This window comes from Lutzomyia longipalpis, chromosome 1 (assembly GCF_024334085.1).
Source record: "Lutzomyia longipalpis isolate SR_M1_2022 chromosome 1, ASM2433408v1".
NCBI lineage: Eukaryota > Metazoa > Arthropoda > Insecta > Diptera > Psychodidae > Lutzomyia > Lutzomyia longipalpis.
In genome coordinates this window covers 20,983,744-21,002,806 of record NC_074707.1, presented here as the reverse complement: position 1 = coordinate 21,002,806, position 19,063 = coordinate 20,983,744, and the positions used below count along the sequence as shown (strand labels likewise).

The following is a 19,063-nucleotide window of genomic DNA, read 5'->3' as shown; positions in this document are numbered from 1 at the left end:
TGATAATGCACATATAGCTTTCATTGACCTTTTCTTCGCATAAAAAGAAGAAAAAAAAATCATTTTCATCGATTTTTATTTTTCCTTTCGTAAATTTATATTTTTTAAGAATTATTTATTAATTCAAAATTGTGCTAAAAATTAAAGAAAAATGTGAAAGATAGTGAAATGCATTTTGTGTAATTTTGCAGGTATCACAAGAAGATGTAGAAATGGTGGTCGATGATGCTTTCGATCCCCTTCCACATGAGGAGAATCACTATGTGACGAGTGAAGACGTTCAAATGAAGGAGCGTGAAATTGAATTAAAAGACGTTGTGAAGGAAGGCCACGACAAGGCCGACCCGTCGCAATTTGAACTTTTGAGAGTCCTTGGTGAGGGTTCTTTTGGCAAAGTATTCCTAGTGCGGAAGATTGTTGGCAAGGATGCTGGGACGCTGTATGCGATGAAAGTGCTCAAAAAGGCAACACTTAAGGTGAAGGATCGCGTACGGAGTACCAATGAGAGGAATATTCTGGCTGACGTTGGACATGCTTTCATTGTCAAATTGCACTATGCCTTCCAAACTCCTGGAAAATTGTATTTAATATTGGATTTTCTACGTGGTGGTGATTTATTTACTCGCCTGAGCAAAGAAGTAAGTCTCTTTTATTTAATTTTATTCTTTTTATTTACTTTTTGTACATCCGATTTTGCTGTGTAGCAGCGGCGTAGTCAGGGGGGTTGTTTGGATGTCTAAACATCCTGAAAGTTTATATAGTTTAGATATTTCCTTATTAGAGGCTAAAATATTTATTTTAAAGCTAAAAATTATATGAATAAAACTACAAAAAGAATTTTCGAACGTTAGAAAATAAATGTCAAGCTTTAGAAAAGTAATGTCAGAAACTAGAAGATAAACGTCAAGTATTAAATAACAAATGTCAAACTATAGAAAAGATACATCAAAGACTAGAAAATTAAATTTAAAACAATACAAAGAATACGCCAAACGCCAAATAAAACTATAAACGTTAGAAAATTATTGTCAAACTTTACAAAATAAATGTCAGACAAATGTCAAACATTATAATTAAACAAATAAATCTTCAAACGCTGCTAATTCGAATGCAACAGCCATGAATATGACTACCTACTATACAAATTCAGTCTCTTAATTCATTTTAAAGTTCTTTAACTTACATACAAAAAATTGTTTTAATTTTTTTTTAAAGCACCTATATTTTAAAAGATTACGACTCTGCTCCGTCAGGGAGAGCAAATTGAGCATAAGCGATGAAAGGCATACAAGCCAATGTAAAAGATGATTTCCCCAAAGCCCAATTCTAATGGCGAAATCTATATATTTTCTTTGTAGGTGATGTTCACGGAGGAGGATGTTAAATTTTACCTAGCTGAATTGGCTTTGGCACTTAATCATTTGCATAGTATTGGCATTATTTATAGAGATCTTAAGCCGGAAAATATTCTCTTGGATCAAGTAAGTACATTATACAACTTTTCCATCCATTAAGTCTCTTGTGGGGCAAGACGAGTATGAGAAAAATATTTATAGAAAATGTAAACTTGAAGATTAAATTTTAACTGGAGTGTTGTGTTGGAATGTGTTAGGAATTCTAATTGGTTCTAAGTGAATTCACTGTTGTGTATGCAATTGTTAGAAGGGGGGGAAAGGGGAGAATTTTTCAGTACAACGACATTTTGTCGCGCGGCAAAAATGGGGATAATTGAATGATAAGAAGAGTCCGTGACAAAGAAAACAAGAGAAGGACGCGTGTGAAGTAGAAAAAAGGGGAAATGAGCACAAAATCAATTACACGCGATGACGTTTGCTTAATGGTGGGTGTTTGTGTTTTCCACCTGTTTTCCCTATATTAGTTCTTTCTCTCTTTGATTTACCCTCGACATGGAAACATCATCTTTATTTTACTCCCCAATGAATCTGCACACAATTAGAACAGATTGCAAGTGACGTTGTGGAAAATATACATATTGTAGGTATACACAGAAAGGTCTTTGTGTGTGAAAGGTATGTGGGAGTGCAAGGAAAATGAGGAAATGAAGGATAGACAATCATCACAAAGAAATTCGTTTTTACCTTCAAATTGATCCTGTGTGATTGAGAAATATTTTCTTAGTAATTCATATCTCTATATTGGAGAAGACATGTGAATAAAATAAAAGACATTGTGATGGAGGTTGAAGAAGTAGAATAGGGGTTTGTGCTCATAGGATACATATAGAAAATATTCCCCCATAAAAGAAGAAAAGCAGGAGAATACTTTCTACACAATTTCCTTCAAGTTGAGAAAGGTTTAATAAATTCTCTTTGAAATTGTTCTCATTTCAAATCCATAGCATTTCATGCAAAACCTCTGTGTGCTGCAAATGAGTTCTGCTGAAGTTTCCACCACGTGTAATTTTCCTTTGAACATCTCAATTTGTTGTTTTATTGAGAGAAAAATGCATTAATTTAAAATCTTTTATAAGAAAAAAATAAAGTGCAAAGTTGAATGTGCTTTCATAGAAAGAAGCTTCGACCCACTGATATGACGACAATGATGGAAAATTGACTGAGAAAATTTCATTAAAAAATTTTTTTCAACATGTTTTTTGAGCAACAAAAAAACACAATTTATTATCTCCGTTTTTACGTTCTCTTTTATGTATGAGGAGGTACTTTTGAAATATAATTCACATAGATTGAAGTGGAGTTTGGGGTACTTTTAGTTAATTTGCATATTTTAATAATTTATCTGTATATTTTTGTTGATATTCTGGAAAACAAAGGAACATTTTAAATTAATTCTATTTCATTCTGCATTACACTTAAGTTCTCTGCCTTAGAAGTGCACAATTCAATTAAAAGAAAACTCTCCTCCAATAGCCCCAACTTCCCCTATAAAGATTAATTTTTTTTGTATATTTACAATTTAAAAATTGTTTGCAATTTAATTATTTTTTTCATTTATTTTTTTTTTGTATTAAAAATAATTGTTTTTCATTATTAATTTTTAAACATGCTACAAATTCAAAATTTAAAAAAAAACTTTGAAAATATCCATTGAGAATCTCTGTCCGTCTGTCTAGGAATGAATGAAAGGCCCCTGAAGCGTTTTAACAAGAAGTGAAAGATGTGGGAAAGATGTCTGGGGATGATAGACTAAAGATTTGTTGAGATATTTGTGGGATATTGTAATGCCTTCAATTTTGTGATAAATCCCAATTTTTAGGATGGCCATATCGCCTTAACGGATTTCGGATTGTCAAAACAACCTCTGGATGGATCAAAGACGTACAGCTTTTGTGGCACAGTTGAGTACATGGCACCAGAGGTGGTGAACAGGAAGGGGCATCATTTTGCTGCCGATTGGTGGTCATTTGGTGTTCTAATGTATGAAATGCTAACGGGGAATCTTCCATTTCATGGTGCTACACGACAAGAAACAATGAATCAGATTCTTAAGACGAAGCTTGGCATGCCGGACAATTTGAGTCCCGAAGCGCAGTCATTGCTGCGGGTACTGTTCAAGCGTAATCCGCAGAATCGTCTCGGTGCCGGACCAAGTGGTATCGAGGATATAAAGAAGCATGAATTTTTTGCGACTATCGATTGGAATGCGTTGGTGGCGAAGCAGGTGCGCCCACCATTTATACCGGCCGTTTCACGCGATGATGCCTTCTATTTTGACACGGAATACACGAGCAAGTCCCCACGCGATTCCCCTGGGGGTCCCGTGAGTGCGAGTGCTCATGAAATTTTCCGGGGATTCAGTTTTGTGGCGCCAGGGTTGCTCGATGATGCGGGTATGCCGCTGTCAAATGGAAGTGCCGGTGCTGGGGCACTACCGCCCAAGCTACCCTTTACCAATGAGATACCCGGCGTGAAGCCAGGTGCTTTCTGTGATGAGTACAACTTGATGCAGGAATTGGGACGTGGTACATTCTCAATTTGTCGTCTGTGTGAGCACAAAACAACACGAAAGCAGTACGCTGCGAAGATTATTAGCAAATCCGGCCATGACTGCAGGGAGGAGGTGGAAATCCTTCTGCGATATGGCAATCATCCAAATATTGTGACACTCTTTGGGGTGCACGAGGACAATTCGTATGTTTATCTAGTCATGGAGCTCCTCAAGGGTGGTGAATTACTCGACAGAATACTCACGATACAGCGGATGTCGGAAACGGAGGCGAGTGCTGTACTACGAACTGTCGTCTCAGCAGTTTCCTACCTTCATGAACATGGTGTCGTTCACAGGTAAATCCCAGGCTTGTTTCCTTCCCGATTTTCATGCGCTCTCCTTCTTTTTTTAACCTCTTTCAGTGAGATGTGCAGCAGCAGCACACAAATGTGAAATAAATCCTAAATCTCTCTCTCTCACTCTCTTTAGGGATTTGAAGCCATCAAATCTACTCTATGCTTCCGTACAGCAAACACCTGAGTCCCTTAAATTGTGCGATTTGGGATTTGCAAAGCAACTCCGTGCTGACAATGGCCTGCTCATGACACCCTGCTACACGGCAAATTTTGTGGCACCCGAAGTGCTGAAACGGCAGGGATATGACTTGGCGTGTGATATTTGGTCACTCGGTGTTCTACTCTACATTATGCTCGAGGGGAAGACACCCTTTGCCAGTACACCCAATGATTCACCCGAAATGATTCTCAATAGGATTGGTTCCGGGCAAATTGACACAGATTCCGGGGTGAGTTTACTTTCCGAAAATTTTATTTTTTTTTTTTTGTAATTTTGCTCAATGAATTATTTACAATCGGTGAAAAATAGCATAATTATGCTTTCCAGCGACGTCTGCAATTTTTTATTGTAAAGTTCAAATCATTATATTTCATGTAAATAGAGCCTAAAGATGCCAATAAATTTGGTAAAGCGTCGCTGGAAAGCACAATTATGCTGTTTTTCCTCATTTTTGTCCAACTGCTCACCAATTGGAAATAATTCAACAAAACAGTCGTTAATTTTCTCAACATTCTGCCCAATTGTTTAGAAAGAAAATGTATAAAATCAATATAGAATTACGTGGAATCATTAATCCAATTAAAATAATAAATGTTTTATTCATTGCTTAATGCTCTTTTGTAATTAAATTCTTTTTGTGGAAGAATTAAAACATATTTTGTTTCGATATAAATTGCAAACAAAGCCAATTATAAAAATTAAATTATTTCAGCGATGGAAGACGGTTTCGTCTGAAGTGAAGGAATTACTGCGGCATATGTTACACATTGTGCCACAGAAGAGGCCAACAGCAGCACAAATACTGAGGCATCCGTGGCTGTGGCAACCCCCATCGGACGCCAATAGACCATCAGCGGATGTACAGTACATTCAGCATCTGCAGAATATGGCAAGTGGAGTTGGGGTGCAAGTTCGTGATCAAACTGCAGCACTCAGAGGGGCTGTAAATGCCACATTTCGGGCAATTGCATCCCCACAGGCGGCCAATGTGGGCCCCGTGGGGATGTCGGAGCTGGCAAAGCGACGTGCCCGGGATAAATCTGCCAATTCACAGGTATAATTGTTTGCGAAAGGGCCTCCCATTCTCTGTTGAATTTGAAAGAAAGAAAAAAAACTCTTCAGTTGCCATCCGAGTAAATAGCGAATTGTTCAAAGATTTTTTTTATTATATTTTCAAGAATGTTTTTATTTTATTTTATAATTGTAATACAGTGTAATCGTTTATTTTATTATCATGTTGATTTCTTATATGTTTAGATTTGTATTTCTTTTTCTTCTATAGATTTAATTTCTTTTTGTACAAAAAAAAAACAAACAATCAATTTAGGACGTTTTAGTCACTAGATTTCTTTCAGCGCTTTGTAATTGCTATATTTAAAATAATAAAAAAAGTATATAATTACCTACATATTCCATAATTTAATTAGTGAGCTAATTATCAACATTTTATGATAATGATGAATAAACTAATTGCTAAATTTGATAGAAATTAAATATTAACTTTGCGTTTATTAGATATTTCTTATTGGACAAAAAAACTGTACATTCGTCTTTAAAAACATTGAGAAAAAATGGATACTTTTATTAAAATATTTTTCGCATGATTCACTTGCAAAAAAAATGGTTAAATTGATTGTAGAATGTGTTCTGATGAGGGGAAAAGAGGTAAAGTAATTTTTACAATTTAATTGTTAATATAAAAATAAGGTGTGTATATGGATGGAGGTTCTATTTGGATATAAATGATCAAATAAACATACAAAAAAAAACACTCTGCTTCCACTGCTAAAATTGTAAGAATAAAATTACACACATGTTAGTAAAAAAAAACTTATACAATACAACTTACTTTAAAGATGATAAAGACAAAAAGCGTACCTTTTTTTCTATGTCACTAACCGGGTATGGTTGCAAAGAAAATTAAAAAAAAAGAAAATAATGTGGCAAAATATTAAATAACATTGAAGTGAGAAAAGAAGAAATTTAGAAAGAAAATGTAAATTTGTACAAAATCAGAGAAAGGTTGATGAGAAGAAGGTAGTTTGGAAAAAAAAAACAATTAACTGCAGATACAGGAAATGCGACAACAATATATTGTACTGATGTCGACGTAATTTGATTACACATAGCATGGAAATATGGAGATAATCTTTAACAAGGAATCAACTAACTAAATTATTGTGACTTACTCTATATACAGAAGCATTGATGAAAATATAACTTTATTCTATGAGACATAACAAGTGTTATTTGTCCTTTAATTTTTCCATTAAATGGTATGTTCTTTGACTAATTTTATACTCAAAAGTTTCAAGTAGATTTTACAGTATGTAAAAGTCTTCTTTAATCCATAATGATTAAGTAAAGTGAGTAAAGTTTTGGAAGGAATTAAGAATTCACGAACATAAGTTCGCTTCTATCAAGAAGGTAAAGTTTTCTTGACCTTACATAATTATTTTCCTTCAAGTTTTAGCAGAATTGAGGAAACTTTAGATGGCTTTTTGAAAAAAGGAGGAACGTTATACTGAAAATTTAAAGGGAATTTAACCTTTTTGAGGACTTTTAGTTTCCTTATGACGGGGAAGAGCGGGGCAAAAAGTCTTTTAAGGGTTTAGAAAGAGTTCAAAATAGCTAGATAGAACAAAATGACCCGAGAAAGAGTTGTAGGGCAAAGAATGTTCTAAAGAAATGAGCTATACATTTCGCTATATCTGTTTGGTGAATATGATATTTTGAGCCATTTCCAAACCCATAACTGACTTTTTGCCCCGCTCTCCTCTACCAAAATTAATTTATATAATCAAATCTTGTAGCTAGATGATAAAACAAATACTCAAAGATTAGTAAAAGATTAGGTGATTGAGGGAAATATTCACAGAAGAACTCTCCTGAATCATTTATTGTTAAAATTTAAGCCCTTAGCATTCAATATTAAATCCTTCTTAATTTTTTTACCTGTCCAAACAAAATTCTTTTAGTTAACCCTTTCAGGTCCGCGGAAATCTAGCGAGCTGATTGAACTAAAAATAATTTTTATGGGTTCCTTTGAGCTCAAATAAGACATTTTTGACAAAAAATCCCAACACAAAAATTTTCGGTTTTTCGTCCTTCCTGATCCTGTGAGTCCCTGGGAATATCCTTTTGTTGTCATAAAATAATCAGGGATTGTAAAATTAGTCTAGAAGACTTCATGGCATTGTTATTCGTAGATTTAATTGTTAGTCTCGTGTTTCTTTGAATATTTATAATGATTTTCCTAGACAGATAAGCCAAGATAAGCTTATGAGGAGCGAGCTTCCGGTTCAATCTCGCAGATCTGGAAATTCGATGATCGATACAACAGATTGAAAACAGGAAATTAGAGTAAAAAACAAGAGTAATTTTTAACGAATTTTATACTATCAGTGACATCCAGTGCTTCACTACTTATCCTGTGCATATCCTGTTTTAGTTTTCTTATTGAGCCAGTAGTAGAGGTATTTGATACGCTTCTGCATGTGATTCCACTTAGTTGGACGAACGATGGGATAGAGACCTTTGCTGAGTACCTTTCGCTTTCTCAGGAGTAGCTGATATTCATTTCCAGAGGCTCCACGAAGCCACGATGGGAGTGAATAGAGAACCTTTGTTGGGTGCAATTTGTCATTTCCAAGGATATCAATGTAGTCATTCTGCCCCAGAACAGATCGTCTCAACGAGTAAGGATTCTTTGGCCTGAAATTAATTCATCTCAGAGTTAATTTTACTTTTTCTTGTTTAGTGTAAAAGTGGAGGAGATGCTCACTTGTAGACCGGCATTGGGAGTTTCCGGCCGCAATCATAGCGAGGTAGGAGTCCTCCTTGAATGATTGGGTCTCTATAGCCGTGCCTCCGAACAAGTGGACCACGTGCTACTTTATCTGCATGATAGCGAAATCTAATTGCTTGCACCTGAGGCGTAGGAGGCAGATTACTCAATGCCCGAGACAAGATATTCTTCAAAAATGACATTTTTTTGAGGTTATCTCTGGATCATCCGTGAGTTCTGTGGAAACACCGAAGAATAACGGCAAATCTTTTTGATTAAAAGACAAACAGGTAAGTAATTTAGAATTAGAAGGAAATCCTATATTACCTTGCAATCAATATAAACCGTAAAACTAAAAAAAAAGTCAGGAAAACTCTTAGTACAAAAAATTCCTTGGTTTGTTTTCCTGGATAAGTTGGATAAACCTGGATAGTCGGTCTTCTTTTTTTTTGTTCTCCGAAAACCTCGGGCAATCTGTTAAAATTTTGGCAATTTTCACCAAGTTAAACTTAGTTTGCGTGCTAAAATGTCCTCGGTAGAGATGCCTAAACTGCCTGATAGTCAGAAGACGTACGCAGGAATCCCGGAAGCTGTATTTGTTGTGAGTAATGTGAAACTAACCTCAAATATGCAAAATGTGTGTGCTGCAAGTCTCAAAATCCTTTTTTCTCTCTTCCAATTTATCCTTTTTCAGGAGGATGTGGACACATTCATGGCACAATCTGAGAATGAGAACAACAGCGACAAGGTTCTGAGGAAATTGGATGAGCAACATGGAAAGTATAAATTCATGGAGCTCAATATTGCGACAAAACGACGGAAGCTGAAGCAGCAAATCCCTGATTTGGCCAAATCCCTCGAGATGATCAATATCCTGAGGAATCAATCGGATGACATGGAGACGCAGTTCCTTCTGAGTGAGCAGGTCTTTGTGAAGACAACGATTCAACCGACAAAGACGGTGTGTTTGTGGCTTGGAGCTAACATTATGCTGGAGTACCCTCTGGATGAGGCTGAAGAGCTCTTAAAGCAAAATATGGATTCAGCCATTGTGAACCTCAAGTGTTTGGAGCACGATCAGGATTTCCTTCGTGATCAGCTGACCACAACGGAGGTGAATATGGCACGTGTGTATAATTGGGACTTGAAGAGGCGACAAGCAGCAAAAGCAGCCTCCACAACTCCAGCCAGCTCATAATCCTCACAATTTTTTGTCACAAATCATCACTCCTCCCCGTGTACACGCCTCCTTGTTGCAGAATAATTACCTAATTATATTTTAACGCTTCCCACAGAGCTTCTCAATAAATCATTTTACTAATCTGCAAATGAATTTCTTCGATAACAAATCAATTTTTTTTTACTTCCGGAATAATTTTTCTTGAGGGAATAGGTAATTTGGACGCTTTCTGTGTGTTCTTTATTTCATGTGTAATTCCATAAATTCATTTTACATTGTTCTGAAGAAGGCACAAATTTACAAAACTTCAGTGCAGTGGTGCCTCGTACAACGTACACAAAATTCTTCTCGGAGAATTTTCGCTGCATGAGACACCTCTGTAGTGTTTGTGCTTTTCTCTACACTGCTATTTATTTATTTTTTCTTGAAAGAGAAGTGAAAAAAAGAGTCATGAAATTTCTAAAGAGGACAGTTTTTACTTTCAAAAGTAAATTCATAAAATTTCTATAATATCTAATAAAAAAACACCTAATCAATATTCGACTAGACTGTGCTTATTTTACTTTTTTTCTTTTCTTTAATATAGAAATCAACTATATTTCTTTCTCTCTCTTCTTCAAATATAGTGATATTTCGAGGTGATTTCAACTTTATTTTTCTTAAAACAATATTATTGTAATAACTAATGTTATTCTTTTTTTGTTATTTAAATCTTCTCTTTTTTTGATATGGAATGCAGATTCCGCTGCAAAAAGCGGATTCTGAGCAATTTTTTTCCCTCAATCTATACTTTTTGTATCGACAAAAAAATGAGCGTCTCTTATTGCTCTTTGAGTTTTCTTTAAAAGTTCATCAATTTGTTTGTTACTTCAGAAATATAAATCAATATAAGGGAGACAACCCCTCATTAGTGGGGGAGGTCAAATAACTACAAGAATATTAAACTAATAATATACATATAGATAGAGGATATAAGAAGGGGGCGGGAAATAAAATTCAAATGGCTTATCTGAGCAAAAATTATCACGAAAATAATTCAAGTTTGGATGGCAAAACCTCTCTCACACTAATTATGCCTTCTCACCCTCGGCTGCTGCTGCCTCTTTGGACGGAGGCGATTCCACGGCGGACGGAGCATCTTTCGGCACTTCTGCCTCAGCAGCTGGTGGACTTGCCGGGGTATCATCTTTTGCAGCGTCAGTTGTTTCAGCAATCACCTCAGCTGGGGTATCAACTTTCGCAGCTACTTCCTCAGTTGCTGGCTCAGCAGCATTTTCCTCACTCTTCTCTTCCTTCTCCTTCTGGTCACTCGAGACGTCCATCTTCTCTGCCTCAACGCTCTCTGACTGCTTAACTTCCTCCTGTGTCGCTGGCACCACGGGCTCTGCCTCCCTTGGGGAGTTCACCTTCTCCTGAGCAACCTCCTCTGCTGCTGCAACTTCATTTGCCGGAGGTGCTCCCCCATCCTTCAATTCCTGAATCTGCCTCTTGAGATCCTCAATCTCCTTGCGACTCTCCTCCAGCTGTGCCCTGAGTGAGGTAATCACATCACTCTCGTAGACAGCATCGCCCAAATTCTTCCGGATAAAGTCAATGGCATCGTCCTTGTTGTCGTCTTTCTCATACTGAAGCATTAGCTTGCACAACACTTTCGTGAGTGTCTCCATCACGCCATTCCTCTCCAAGAACTTGCGATAGTCATCGCGTCGCGAGTCAATGGGCTGTATAAATAAAGTATTACGGAAAATCAATATCAAATTTATATTCAGGGCATAATTTTCAAGAGCAAATTGCGTCAATTCACCGCATACGTTTTTCACGTGAAAAATCAATAATTTAGCATTAAATCTTTTGTATTTTATCTAAAACTCACCTTGTATGCCATTATTGGGGATTCTTGTTGGTTTTTACCGAGATTTTATGGAGTTTTTAGGGTGAAATTGCAGGTATTTAGGGCACAATTTTGATAAAACGTTCAAGAAGGACGCCGCTAAAAAGATTTCTGTCAAATTTCCTTCTTCTTCTTCTTTTTATAGTCACTCTCCGTCAAATATTCTTCTTCTTCTTCTTTTTATAGTCACTATCCGTCAAATTTGCGTCGACTCGATCATCCCTTACCACTTTTTCATGTTGTATTTAATTTTAACGGACTAAAAAAAATTATTTTCCAAAAATGCACCTTTCCTGTTTTTCCGGCAAATTTTTGGGCACAAAACGCATTTTTGGAGCTCCTGCGGCACTTATGGAGGCTCCGGAGCCCCCGGGGAGTCTTTTTGTGCGGAATTAAGGGCTGGCGGAAATTTTGACGGTTGGGGATTTTACACGCACTTTTTTCCCGAAAATGGATTTTCGCAAACTTTTTAAATTTTTGATGCCAATCGACGCGGCGTTGCCGTCTAAGTCCGGATAATTCAATTTCCCCGGAAAAATTGGCGGAAATCGCGAGAAAATTGAGAAAAAGTGATCGTGTGAGCGAGACGGATGGCGATGAAATAGTAAGTCTCTTTTTCTCCTAAGCCACCAGTGCCAAAAAGTAACAGTGGTTGTTTTTGGAACTATAGTGAGGGCGCCAAATTCAAAATAAGCGACGAGAGATCGCTGCTTGCAACAGCAAATATCGAATCTGCTATAGAAATCCCATAGTTACGATATTTGCTGTTGCACGCAACGAGTCGAGAGAGAATATTTTTTTGTTATTATATAATTTTTATGAGAAAAAACTGTGAAACCGGATTGGCGATAAAAGAAAAGTAGTCATGGCTTTTCGCTTAGTAACTCACCAAGTAGCACGACGTGGGGGTCTGCTATCGGCGCGCGAAATTTTTAGTAAAACAGCGCAAAGTGCATTTAGTGTGTCAGCCAGGAAGATGGAAAATGTTCGTATTGAAACTGATACCTTTGGAGAACTGAAGGTACCCGCTGATCGCTACTATGGGGCCCAGACGATGAGATCTGTGCTGAATTTCCCCATTGGTGGACCGTCTGAGCGAATGCCAGAGCCAATCATTAAGGCCATGGGAGTGCTGAAGAAGGCAGCAGCACTTGTGAACAAGGAGTACGGATTGGATGGACGTGTAGCTGATGCCATCTCGCAGGCAGCCGATGATGTTATCTCCGGGAAGCTGTACGAGGAGGGACACTTTCCTCTGGTGATCTGGCAAACGGGATCCGGAACACAGACCAATATGAATGTGAATGAGGTGATTAGCAACCGGGCTATTGAGATTCTCGGCGGGAAACTCGGTTCTAAGGATCCTGTACACCCCAATGATCACGTCAACAAGTCCCAGAGCTCCAATGATACCTTCCCAACTGCCATACATGTTGCTGTTGCCAGGGAGCTCGTTGAGAACCTGAAACCCGGCATCCAGACCCTCCATGATGCATTGAATGCCAAGGCCAAGGAATTCCACGATATTATCAAAATTGGGCGTACGCACACAATGGATGCTGTCCCATTGACCCTCGGGCAGGAGTTCAGTGGGTACGTACAGCAACTTAAATTTGCTCTAGATAGAATCGATGCTGTACTTCCGCGAGTCTATATGTTGGCTCTTGGTGGCACTGCTGTTGGTACTGGCCTCAATACTCGTGTGGGATTCGCCGAGAAGACTGCTGCCAAGATTGCTGAACTAACTAGGCTTCCCTTTGTCTCAGCACCAAATAAATTTGAAGCTCTTGCTGCCAGAGATGCCATGGTTGAGGTGTCCGGATGCCTCAATACAATCGCCACGAGTATCATGAAGATTGCCAATGATATTCGTTTCCTCGGTTCAGGACCTCGCTGTGGCCTTGGGGAACTTATGCTGCCAGAAAATGAACCTGGAAGTTCCATTATGCCCGGAAAAGTGAACCCCACACAGTGCGAATCAATCACGATGATTTGTGCACAAGTTATGGGAAACAGCGTGGCTGTGACCGTTGGTGGCTCAAATGGGCATTTTGAGCTCAATGTGTTCAAGCCCCTCATTGCATCCAATGTCCTGAGATCCATTCGTCTCCTCGCCGATGGGAGTCGCACTTTCACATCCAACTGCGTCAATGGAATTGAGGCAAATAAAGATCGCATTGCACAAATCATGAATGAATCCCTGATGCTCGTAACGGCACTCAATCCCCACATTGGTTACGACAAGGCTGCCAAGATCGCCAAGACGGCACACAAGGAAGGGACAACCCTCAAGGAATCCGCTCTCAAGCTGGGCTATCTCACGGAACAACAATTTGCAGAATGGGTGCGCCCACAGGACATGCTTGGCCCTAAATAAATATCTCCCTCCAATTATGCGGCATTGAGAGAAATTTTTTCTTTTCTTTTCTTATGCTTGTGTGACCATTATTATTGTATGTGCCACAGGCCCAGTGATGTTCAGTTCAATAAAATCTCACGATAAGATCCAAGGACATGGTGTCTTTTCTATGGGATTAGCGCTCAAATAATACTCAATATGGGAAAGAAGTTATGTTGATTTTTTTCATTTCAGCTTTTGTGTGATTTCTAATGCAAAAAGAATTAATTAGCAGAGAGAAGTTTTGGAAAAAGAATTGTTTTGCATGTGAAAAAAAAATCAACATTCTTATTTACCATCGTTTTATGCAGTCTGCGGTTTTTTTTATTATCAAAATAGGCCACTTATCAGGTTGATAAGAGCTTATTTGTTGTGTTTTTGTAAAGCTCATGAAATTCTTGATTTTTTTAACGTTAGGAATTTAGTAAATATTTTTTGTTATATGTAGTAAGAAAGTAGAGAGATTTTTTATTCCAAAAATAAGATTGTTCCGAATTGCTAATTTTGAATTTATTTGTTTTAACAATAAATACCTACATTTCGAGGGCTAAACAAATAAATGCAAATGTAAAATTTTATGCAAATCTATTCATTCATAAATTCAATAGGCAAGTTGAATGAAAGCTAATTAATAAAGCAAAGAATTTATTTTGCTAAATATGTTAAAAAAAAACTTTTTTATAAGAATTTTTCTTACACAATTCACTTTGGAACGATAGTTGTCTTCTCCAGTCCTCTCAACATTTTTTTTCTTTATAATAAATTAATTGTTAATCGATGATCTAATGTGTCTTGTAGATTTTTCCTGAGGTCCATAGAACTTTCCAATAACACAATTGTTGGGGCCGCTGGGAAACATTTTATACGCAGCCCAAAAGTGATGTTTTCTGAAACGTCACTTCACTCTGGGTGTCACATCGACTTCCGTTTATGGCGTAAGAATTGAAAGGCGTGATCGAAGTGGCTCCCAAAGTGAAGTGGTTTTTCTATATTAATTGCAGAAGAGAAGAACTCAAATTAAGTGACAATCGAGAGAAGAAGTGCTAAAGTAAAGAATTGAGAAGGAAAATAAGTGTAAAGTGAAAGAAGAAGAAATAAATTGGTGACGGGAAATTTGCCTTTGATTTCCACGTGCTGCATCATCATTTTCCATCCCACACACCCAACGTTGACGACTCTTTGCATTGCTTCCGGACTCTTCTGGCCACGAAGGACAAGAATTTTTGTCCTTCGACCGGCACTGGCCCGATTACTAATCGTTCTTTATCTTTCAAGGTGTGTGGGCGGCTACATTAGGAGCTTACTGACCTGGCTTTCTTACTAATCTATTTCTGCGTGTATTTAAAGGTGTGTGAGGACACGTGTTCTGGGCATATTCACCTGGATTGGCTAGGAATCTGATTCTAACTTGTATTTCTGCGTATACTTAAAGGTCAGTAGCTGAGCTTACGCAATCGCGCGTACATTTTGTCCTTCGAGCCGGATCTGGCCCGATTACTAATCGTTCTTTATCTTTCAAGGTGTGTGGGCGGCTACATTAGGAGCTTACTGACCTGGCTTTCTTACTAATCTATTTCTGCGTGTATTTAAAGGTGTGTGAGGACACGTGTTCTGGGCATATTCACCTGGATTGGCTAGGAATCTGATTCTAACTTGTATTTCTGCGTATACTTAAAGGTCAGTAGCTGAGCTTACGCAATCGCGCGTACATTTGGTCCATCGATCCTCTTGCTTGGATCAGCGCAGCTTCAAGAGCGTCTAGAACTTCTGCTTCATCCCAGTGCATCGGTAGAGAGGGCTCCATTATGTCTCTGGAAATCCGGGGAGCAATTTTGGCCAGAATTGCCGCAGTGGAACGTTTCGTAGATGACATCACTGACGTTGATAAACAGCTGGCTGGCTATTCTGCAAATTTAGCCAATCAGTTGGACATCGTATTGGCATTGAGACAGCAATATCTCAACGTTCAGGAAGAAATCATCGTCAGCAAGGAACTTGAGCTTCACAAGGCCACTGAAATTGTCAATCTCGAAGACTTCACTCAACGCTGCGACTTGCTGGTGGCCAAACTCAAAAAACTCCTCGCTGATGCTCCCGGATCTCCTACAGATGGGAAGCCAATCCCCACGGCTTCCGGGGAGTTGATGCAACAATTTCTCGCCTTCATGCAACAATCAGAAAAGCGTTATCACGCGGCGGAGGTGCAGAATCGGGAGAGTATGCAAATGCTTATCAACACTCTGAAGGAACTCCCGTTGGGTGCCCCTAGCGGCTCTGCACTCCCCGTGATAACAGTCAAGCTCCCTCAACTGCAACTACCTACCTTTGATGGGACGTATGGCTCATGGCATACGTTCAAGGATAGATTCACTGCTTCAGTGATAAATTATCCGCACATTTCCGACGTCCAGAAGCTTGAATATCTCAAGTCAGCTGTTTCCGGTGATGCTGCATCTTGCATCAAACACATAAACACCACCGGAGTTAATTTCATTGTCGCTTGGAGAATTCTCATCGACAAGTTTGAGAGGAAGAACGACATCGTAGCGGAACATATCAAACCATTCTTCGCTATGCCCCAGATGTCCTCAAGCCCACAAGCCATTCACGACATTACCAACATCGCTACAGAGTGCACAATGGCTTTAGATGCATTGCGTGTGGTTCAACGCGACCCATGGCTGATTCAGTTCATCCTTGAGCGCATCGATACTGAATCTCGCGTGCTATGGGGTCGTGAATGCGGACCAGAGATTCCCTCTTTGGGCATGTTCATCAAGTTTCTCAATCAACGGTGTCTGGACGTCAGGAATTCAGCTCAAGCTTCAACCAAACCACCTTCCGGGGGAGACCAGAATGCTCGTTCACATTCGAGTAAATCACAGCCTAACAAACATCATGCTTCAGCCTTCATCAATTCTGCTAGTTCCGATATATGTCGGTGCTGTAAGGAGTCCTCTCATCCGCTCGACAAGTGCCCCATCTTTCTGCGTCAATCCCCGGACGAGCGGTTTGAGACGGTCAAGCGTTTGAGTCTGTGCAGGAACTGCTTCGCGACACACATGACTCACTCTTGCACCTACAACAGATGTCGCAAGTGCCAGGGGCGGCACAATGTCTTGCTTCATGAAAAATACAGTTCTACCACTGGAGATCCAAGCACCTCCAGTCCATCTGCATCAACGGTAGACAATGCTTCAGACGCTCAAAGCTCCACTAGCTCCACGGGGTCTTCTGCCACTGTTGCTATCTGTTCTGCATCGGGAATCCACCACTCTGATTCACCTCCAAGAGTTTTTCTTGCGACGGCTTTGGTGGATCTCCAAACAGCAGCTGGCAAGGCGATCCCATGCCGCATACTACTGGACAGTGGTGCTCAAATTAACGTCATTGCTTCAGATCTAGCGAACCTTTCGAATCTACCGAGACATCCAACATGCATCTCCGTCGATGGCCTTGGCGCCACGACCTCTCGCGCTAGATTCTTTGTGAACGCGACCGTAGTTTCCAAGACTACCGGCATCCGCATCGCATTGAAATGCTACATCTTGCCTCAAATCCCAGGCACGTTTCCCAATTGGCCTGTGGATTCCTCCAAAATGCGCATCCCTCAAGATATTCCCCTGGCGGATCCGGATTGGGCGGTGCAACGCCCTGTGGACATTCTCATCTCTGGCAAGCATTTCTGGGATTGCTTCCTTAGCGATTTCATCTCACTGGGCCCAGGACGTCCCATGTTGAAAGCTTCAGTGTTTGGCCATGTGGTTGTGGGAGAAGATGAGGTTATGTCTGCCTCAGATTGCTTAACGTTCATTGCCACAACTCCGGAATCTTCTTTGCATCAAGTCAGGGCAGTTGAGGATGTGCCTGTGAAGCTTTTACAATTGGAGAATCAATTTGCATCACCATCTCATTCAGCTTCGGCTCATCAGTGCATTGTGGGTGAAAATCTTCTGCCTCTGCTTCTCTTTCATCACCCTCTATGCATTCTTGTTGAGTCGCGCGGGTTTGTCATCCGACAATTCCACGCATTGGAACACAAGTTCCACAACGTTGCCTTGCAAATGCCTCACTGCAAGGCTCTTGATGATCTACAGTGTGTTCAGTGGTTGAAGCCCCTCTGTGACGACTCCAATAGGAGTCCTACTCAATGCGTGCATCATCACAGAGCGCTCACCCATCTGACTCGAATCATGCTTCAAAAATCTCTTCAAGAAGACTGCATTCAGCCTCAGCCTGAGTCGTCGGGGTCAACTTGGTTGACTCATTTATCTTTGCCCAATATACAGTCCACTACCGCTCACTGTTGCAGAATTCTGACACAAAGGAAGTACCAAGTTCAGAACATCATGCCAGTGTCAGAATTCAGGAACGCTTCACATTGCATCTCGTGTGTGCACCAGCTGAGAATCCTCGAGAGAGCTGCAGAGAACATTGCGCAGCCGGGGAGCATTCAGCCGCGCAATTGGAAGTGGCTGAATACTCTGCCATTTCCCCTCGATCCCCGGACATTGAGTTATCAGGAAGGTCACATGCTACACCAAGATAATCATCCCATCGTCTTGCCAAAGCTCAATCGCCTGAAGTTCAGCATTTGGCAAGAATACTTCCGGCAACTCCAACCAATCCATTGCTGGCGAAAGGAGAATCTTCCGCAGAACATAGACATTCATCAGCTTGCGGAGGAGAAATCTCTGTGCTCCTATCGGTCGGAAGACCGAATGGACCACACCGGGGAGAATGTTGGGGCCGCTGGGAAACATTTTATACGCAGCCCAAAAGTGATGTTTTCTGAAACGTCACTTCACTCTGGGTGTCACATCGACTTCCGTTTATGGCGTAAGAATTGAAAGGCGTGATCGAAGTGGCTCCCAAAGTGAAGTGGTTTTTCTATATTAATTGCAGAAGAGAAGAACTCAAATTAAGTGACAATCGAGAGAAGAAGTGCTAAAGTAAAGAATTGAGAAGGAAAATAAGTGTAAAGTGAAAGAAGAAGAAATAAATTGGTGACGGGAAATTTGCCTTTGATTTCCACGTGCTGCATCATCATTTTCCATCCCACACACCCAACGTTGACGACTCTTTGCATTGCTTCCGGACTCTTCTGGCCACGAAGGACAAGAATTTTTGTCCTTCGACCGGCACTGGCCCGATTACTAATCGTTCTTTATCTTTCAAGGTGTGTGGGCGGCTACATTAGGAGCTTACTGACCTGGCTTTCTTACTAATCTATTTCTGCGTGTATTTAAAGGTGTGTGAGGACACGTGTTCTGGGCATATTCACCTGGATTGGCTAGGAATCTGATTCTAACTTGTATTTCTGCG

At 39.7% G+C, this 19,063-nt stretch overlaps 6 protein-coding genes across 14 annotated transcripts in view; 4 read left to right on the top strand and 2 right to left on the bottom strand.

Annotated features, from left to right (window-relative positions):
* Window positions 1–6,431, top strand: part of LOC129796925 (ribosomal protein S6 kinase 2 beta) — a 28,123-nt gene extending 21,692 nt beyond the window's left edge. For all 5 annotated transcript variants that reach the window (XM_055839070.1, XM_055839068.1, XM_055839071.1 and 2 more), the window contains 5 exons: window positions 192–638; window positions 1,359–1,481; window positions 3,235–4,262; window positions 4,396–4,711; window positions 5,195–6,431. In XM_055839070.1, coding sequence (XP_055695045.1) covers window positions 192–638; window positions 1,359–1,481; window positions 3,235–4,262; window positions 4,396–4,711; window positions 5,195–5,542 — 2,262 coding nt within the window. In that variant the 3' untranslated portion in view covers window positions 5,543–6,431. The remainder of the gene's footprint in view (window positions 1–191; window positions 639–1,358; window positions 1,482–3,234; window positions 4,263–4,395; window positions 4,712–5,194) is intronic.
* Window positions 6,432–7,859: 1,428 nt separating this feature from the next.
* Window positions 7,860–8,986, bottom strand: LOC129796932 (39S ribosomal protein L51, mitochondrial). The gene is made up of 3 exons (XM_055839081.1): window positions 8,597–8,986; window positions 8,267–8,506; window positions 7,860–8,196 (listed from the first exon to the last, which is right to left on the bottom strand). Exons 2-3 carry the CDS (start codon window positions 8,470–8,472, stop codon window positions 7,905–7,907), a joined length of 498 nt encoding a protein of 165 aa, XP_055695056.1. The 5' UTR covers window positions 8,473–8,506; window positions 8,597–8,986; the 3' UTR covers window positions 7,860–7,904.
* On the top strand, window positions 8,674–9,602 carry LOC129796931 (prefoldin subunit 3). The gene is made up of 2 exons (XM_055839080.1): window positions 8,674–8,870; window positions 8,964–9,602. The coding sequence occupies exons 1-2, from the start codon at window positions 8,796–8,798 to the stop codon at window positions 9,465–9,467; spliced, it is 579 nt and encodes a 192-aa protein (XP_055695055.1). The 5' UTR covers window positions 8,674–8,795; the 3' UTR covers window positions 9,468–9,602.
* Window positions 9,603–9,666: 64 nt separating this feature from the next.
* LOC129796930 (c-Myc-binding protein homolog) lies at window positions 9,667–12,018 on the bottom strand. Its single transcript, XM_055839079.1, has 2 exons — window positions 11,323–12,018; window positions 9,667–11,170 (listed from the first exon to the last, which is right to left on the bottom strand). Exons 1-2 carry the CDS (start codon window positions 11,332–11,334, stop codon window positions 10,520–10,522), a joined length of 663 nt encoding a protein of 220 aa, XP_055695054.1. The 5' UTR covers window positions 11,335–12,018; the 3' UTR covers window positions 9,667–10,519.
* Window positions 12,019–12,136: 118 nt separating this feature from the next.
* LOC129796928 (fumarate hydratase, mitochondrial-like) lies at window positions 12,137–13,850 on the top strand. Its single transcript, XM_055839077.1, has one exon. It carries the CDS (start codon window positions 12,206–12,208, stop codon window positions 13,715–13,717), a length of 1,512 nt encoding a protein of 503 aa, XP_055695052.1. The 5' UTR covers window positions 12,137–12,205; the 3' UTR covers window positions 13,718–13,850.
* Window positions 13,851–14,574: 724 nt separating this feature from the next.
* On the top strand, window positions 14,575–18,755 carry LOC129796924 (uncharacterized). 5 transcript variants are annotated; one of them, XM_055839064.1, is made up of 4 exons: window positions 14,575–15,013; window positions 15,086–15,258; window positions 15,331–18,577; window positions 18,644–18,755. In XM_055839064.1, the coding sequence occupies exons 3-4, from the start codon at window positions 15,544–15,546 to the stop codon at window positions 18,661–18,663; spliced, it is 3,054 nt and encodes a 1,017-aa protein (XP_055695039.1). In that variant the 5' UTR covers window positions 14,575–15,013; window positions 15,086–15,258; window positions 15,331–15,543; the 3' UTR covers window positions 18,664–18,755. The 5 variants fall into 5 exon arrangements, with proteins under 5 accessions (XP_055695039.1, XP_055695038.1, XP_055695040.1 ...); XM_055839065.1 differs by having other exon boundaries at window positions 14,722–15,013; window positions 15,086–15,170; window positions 15,259–18,577; XM_055839067.1 differs by having other exon boundaries at window positions 14,722–15,013; window positions 15,086–15,330; window positions 15,416–18,577.
* Window positions 18,756–19,063: the final 308 nt, after the last annotated feature.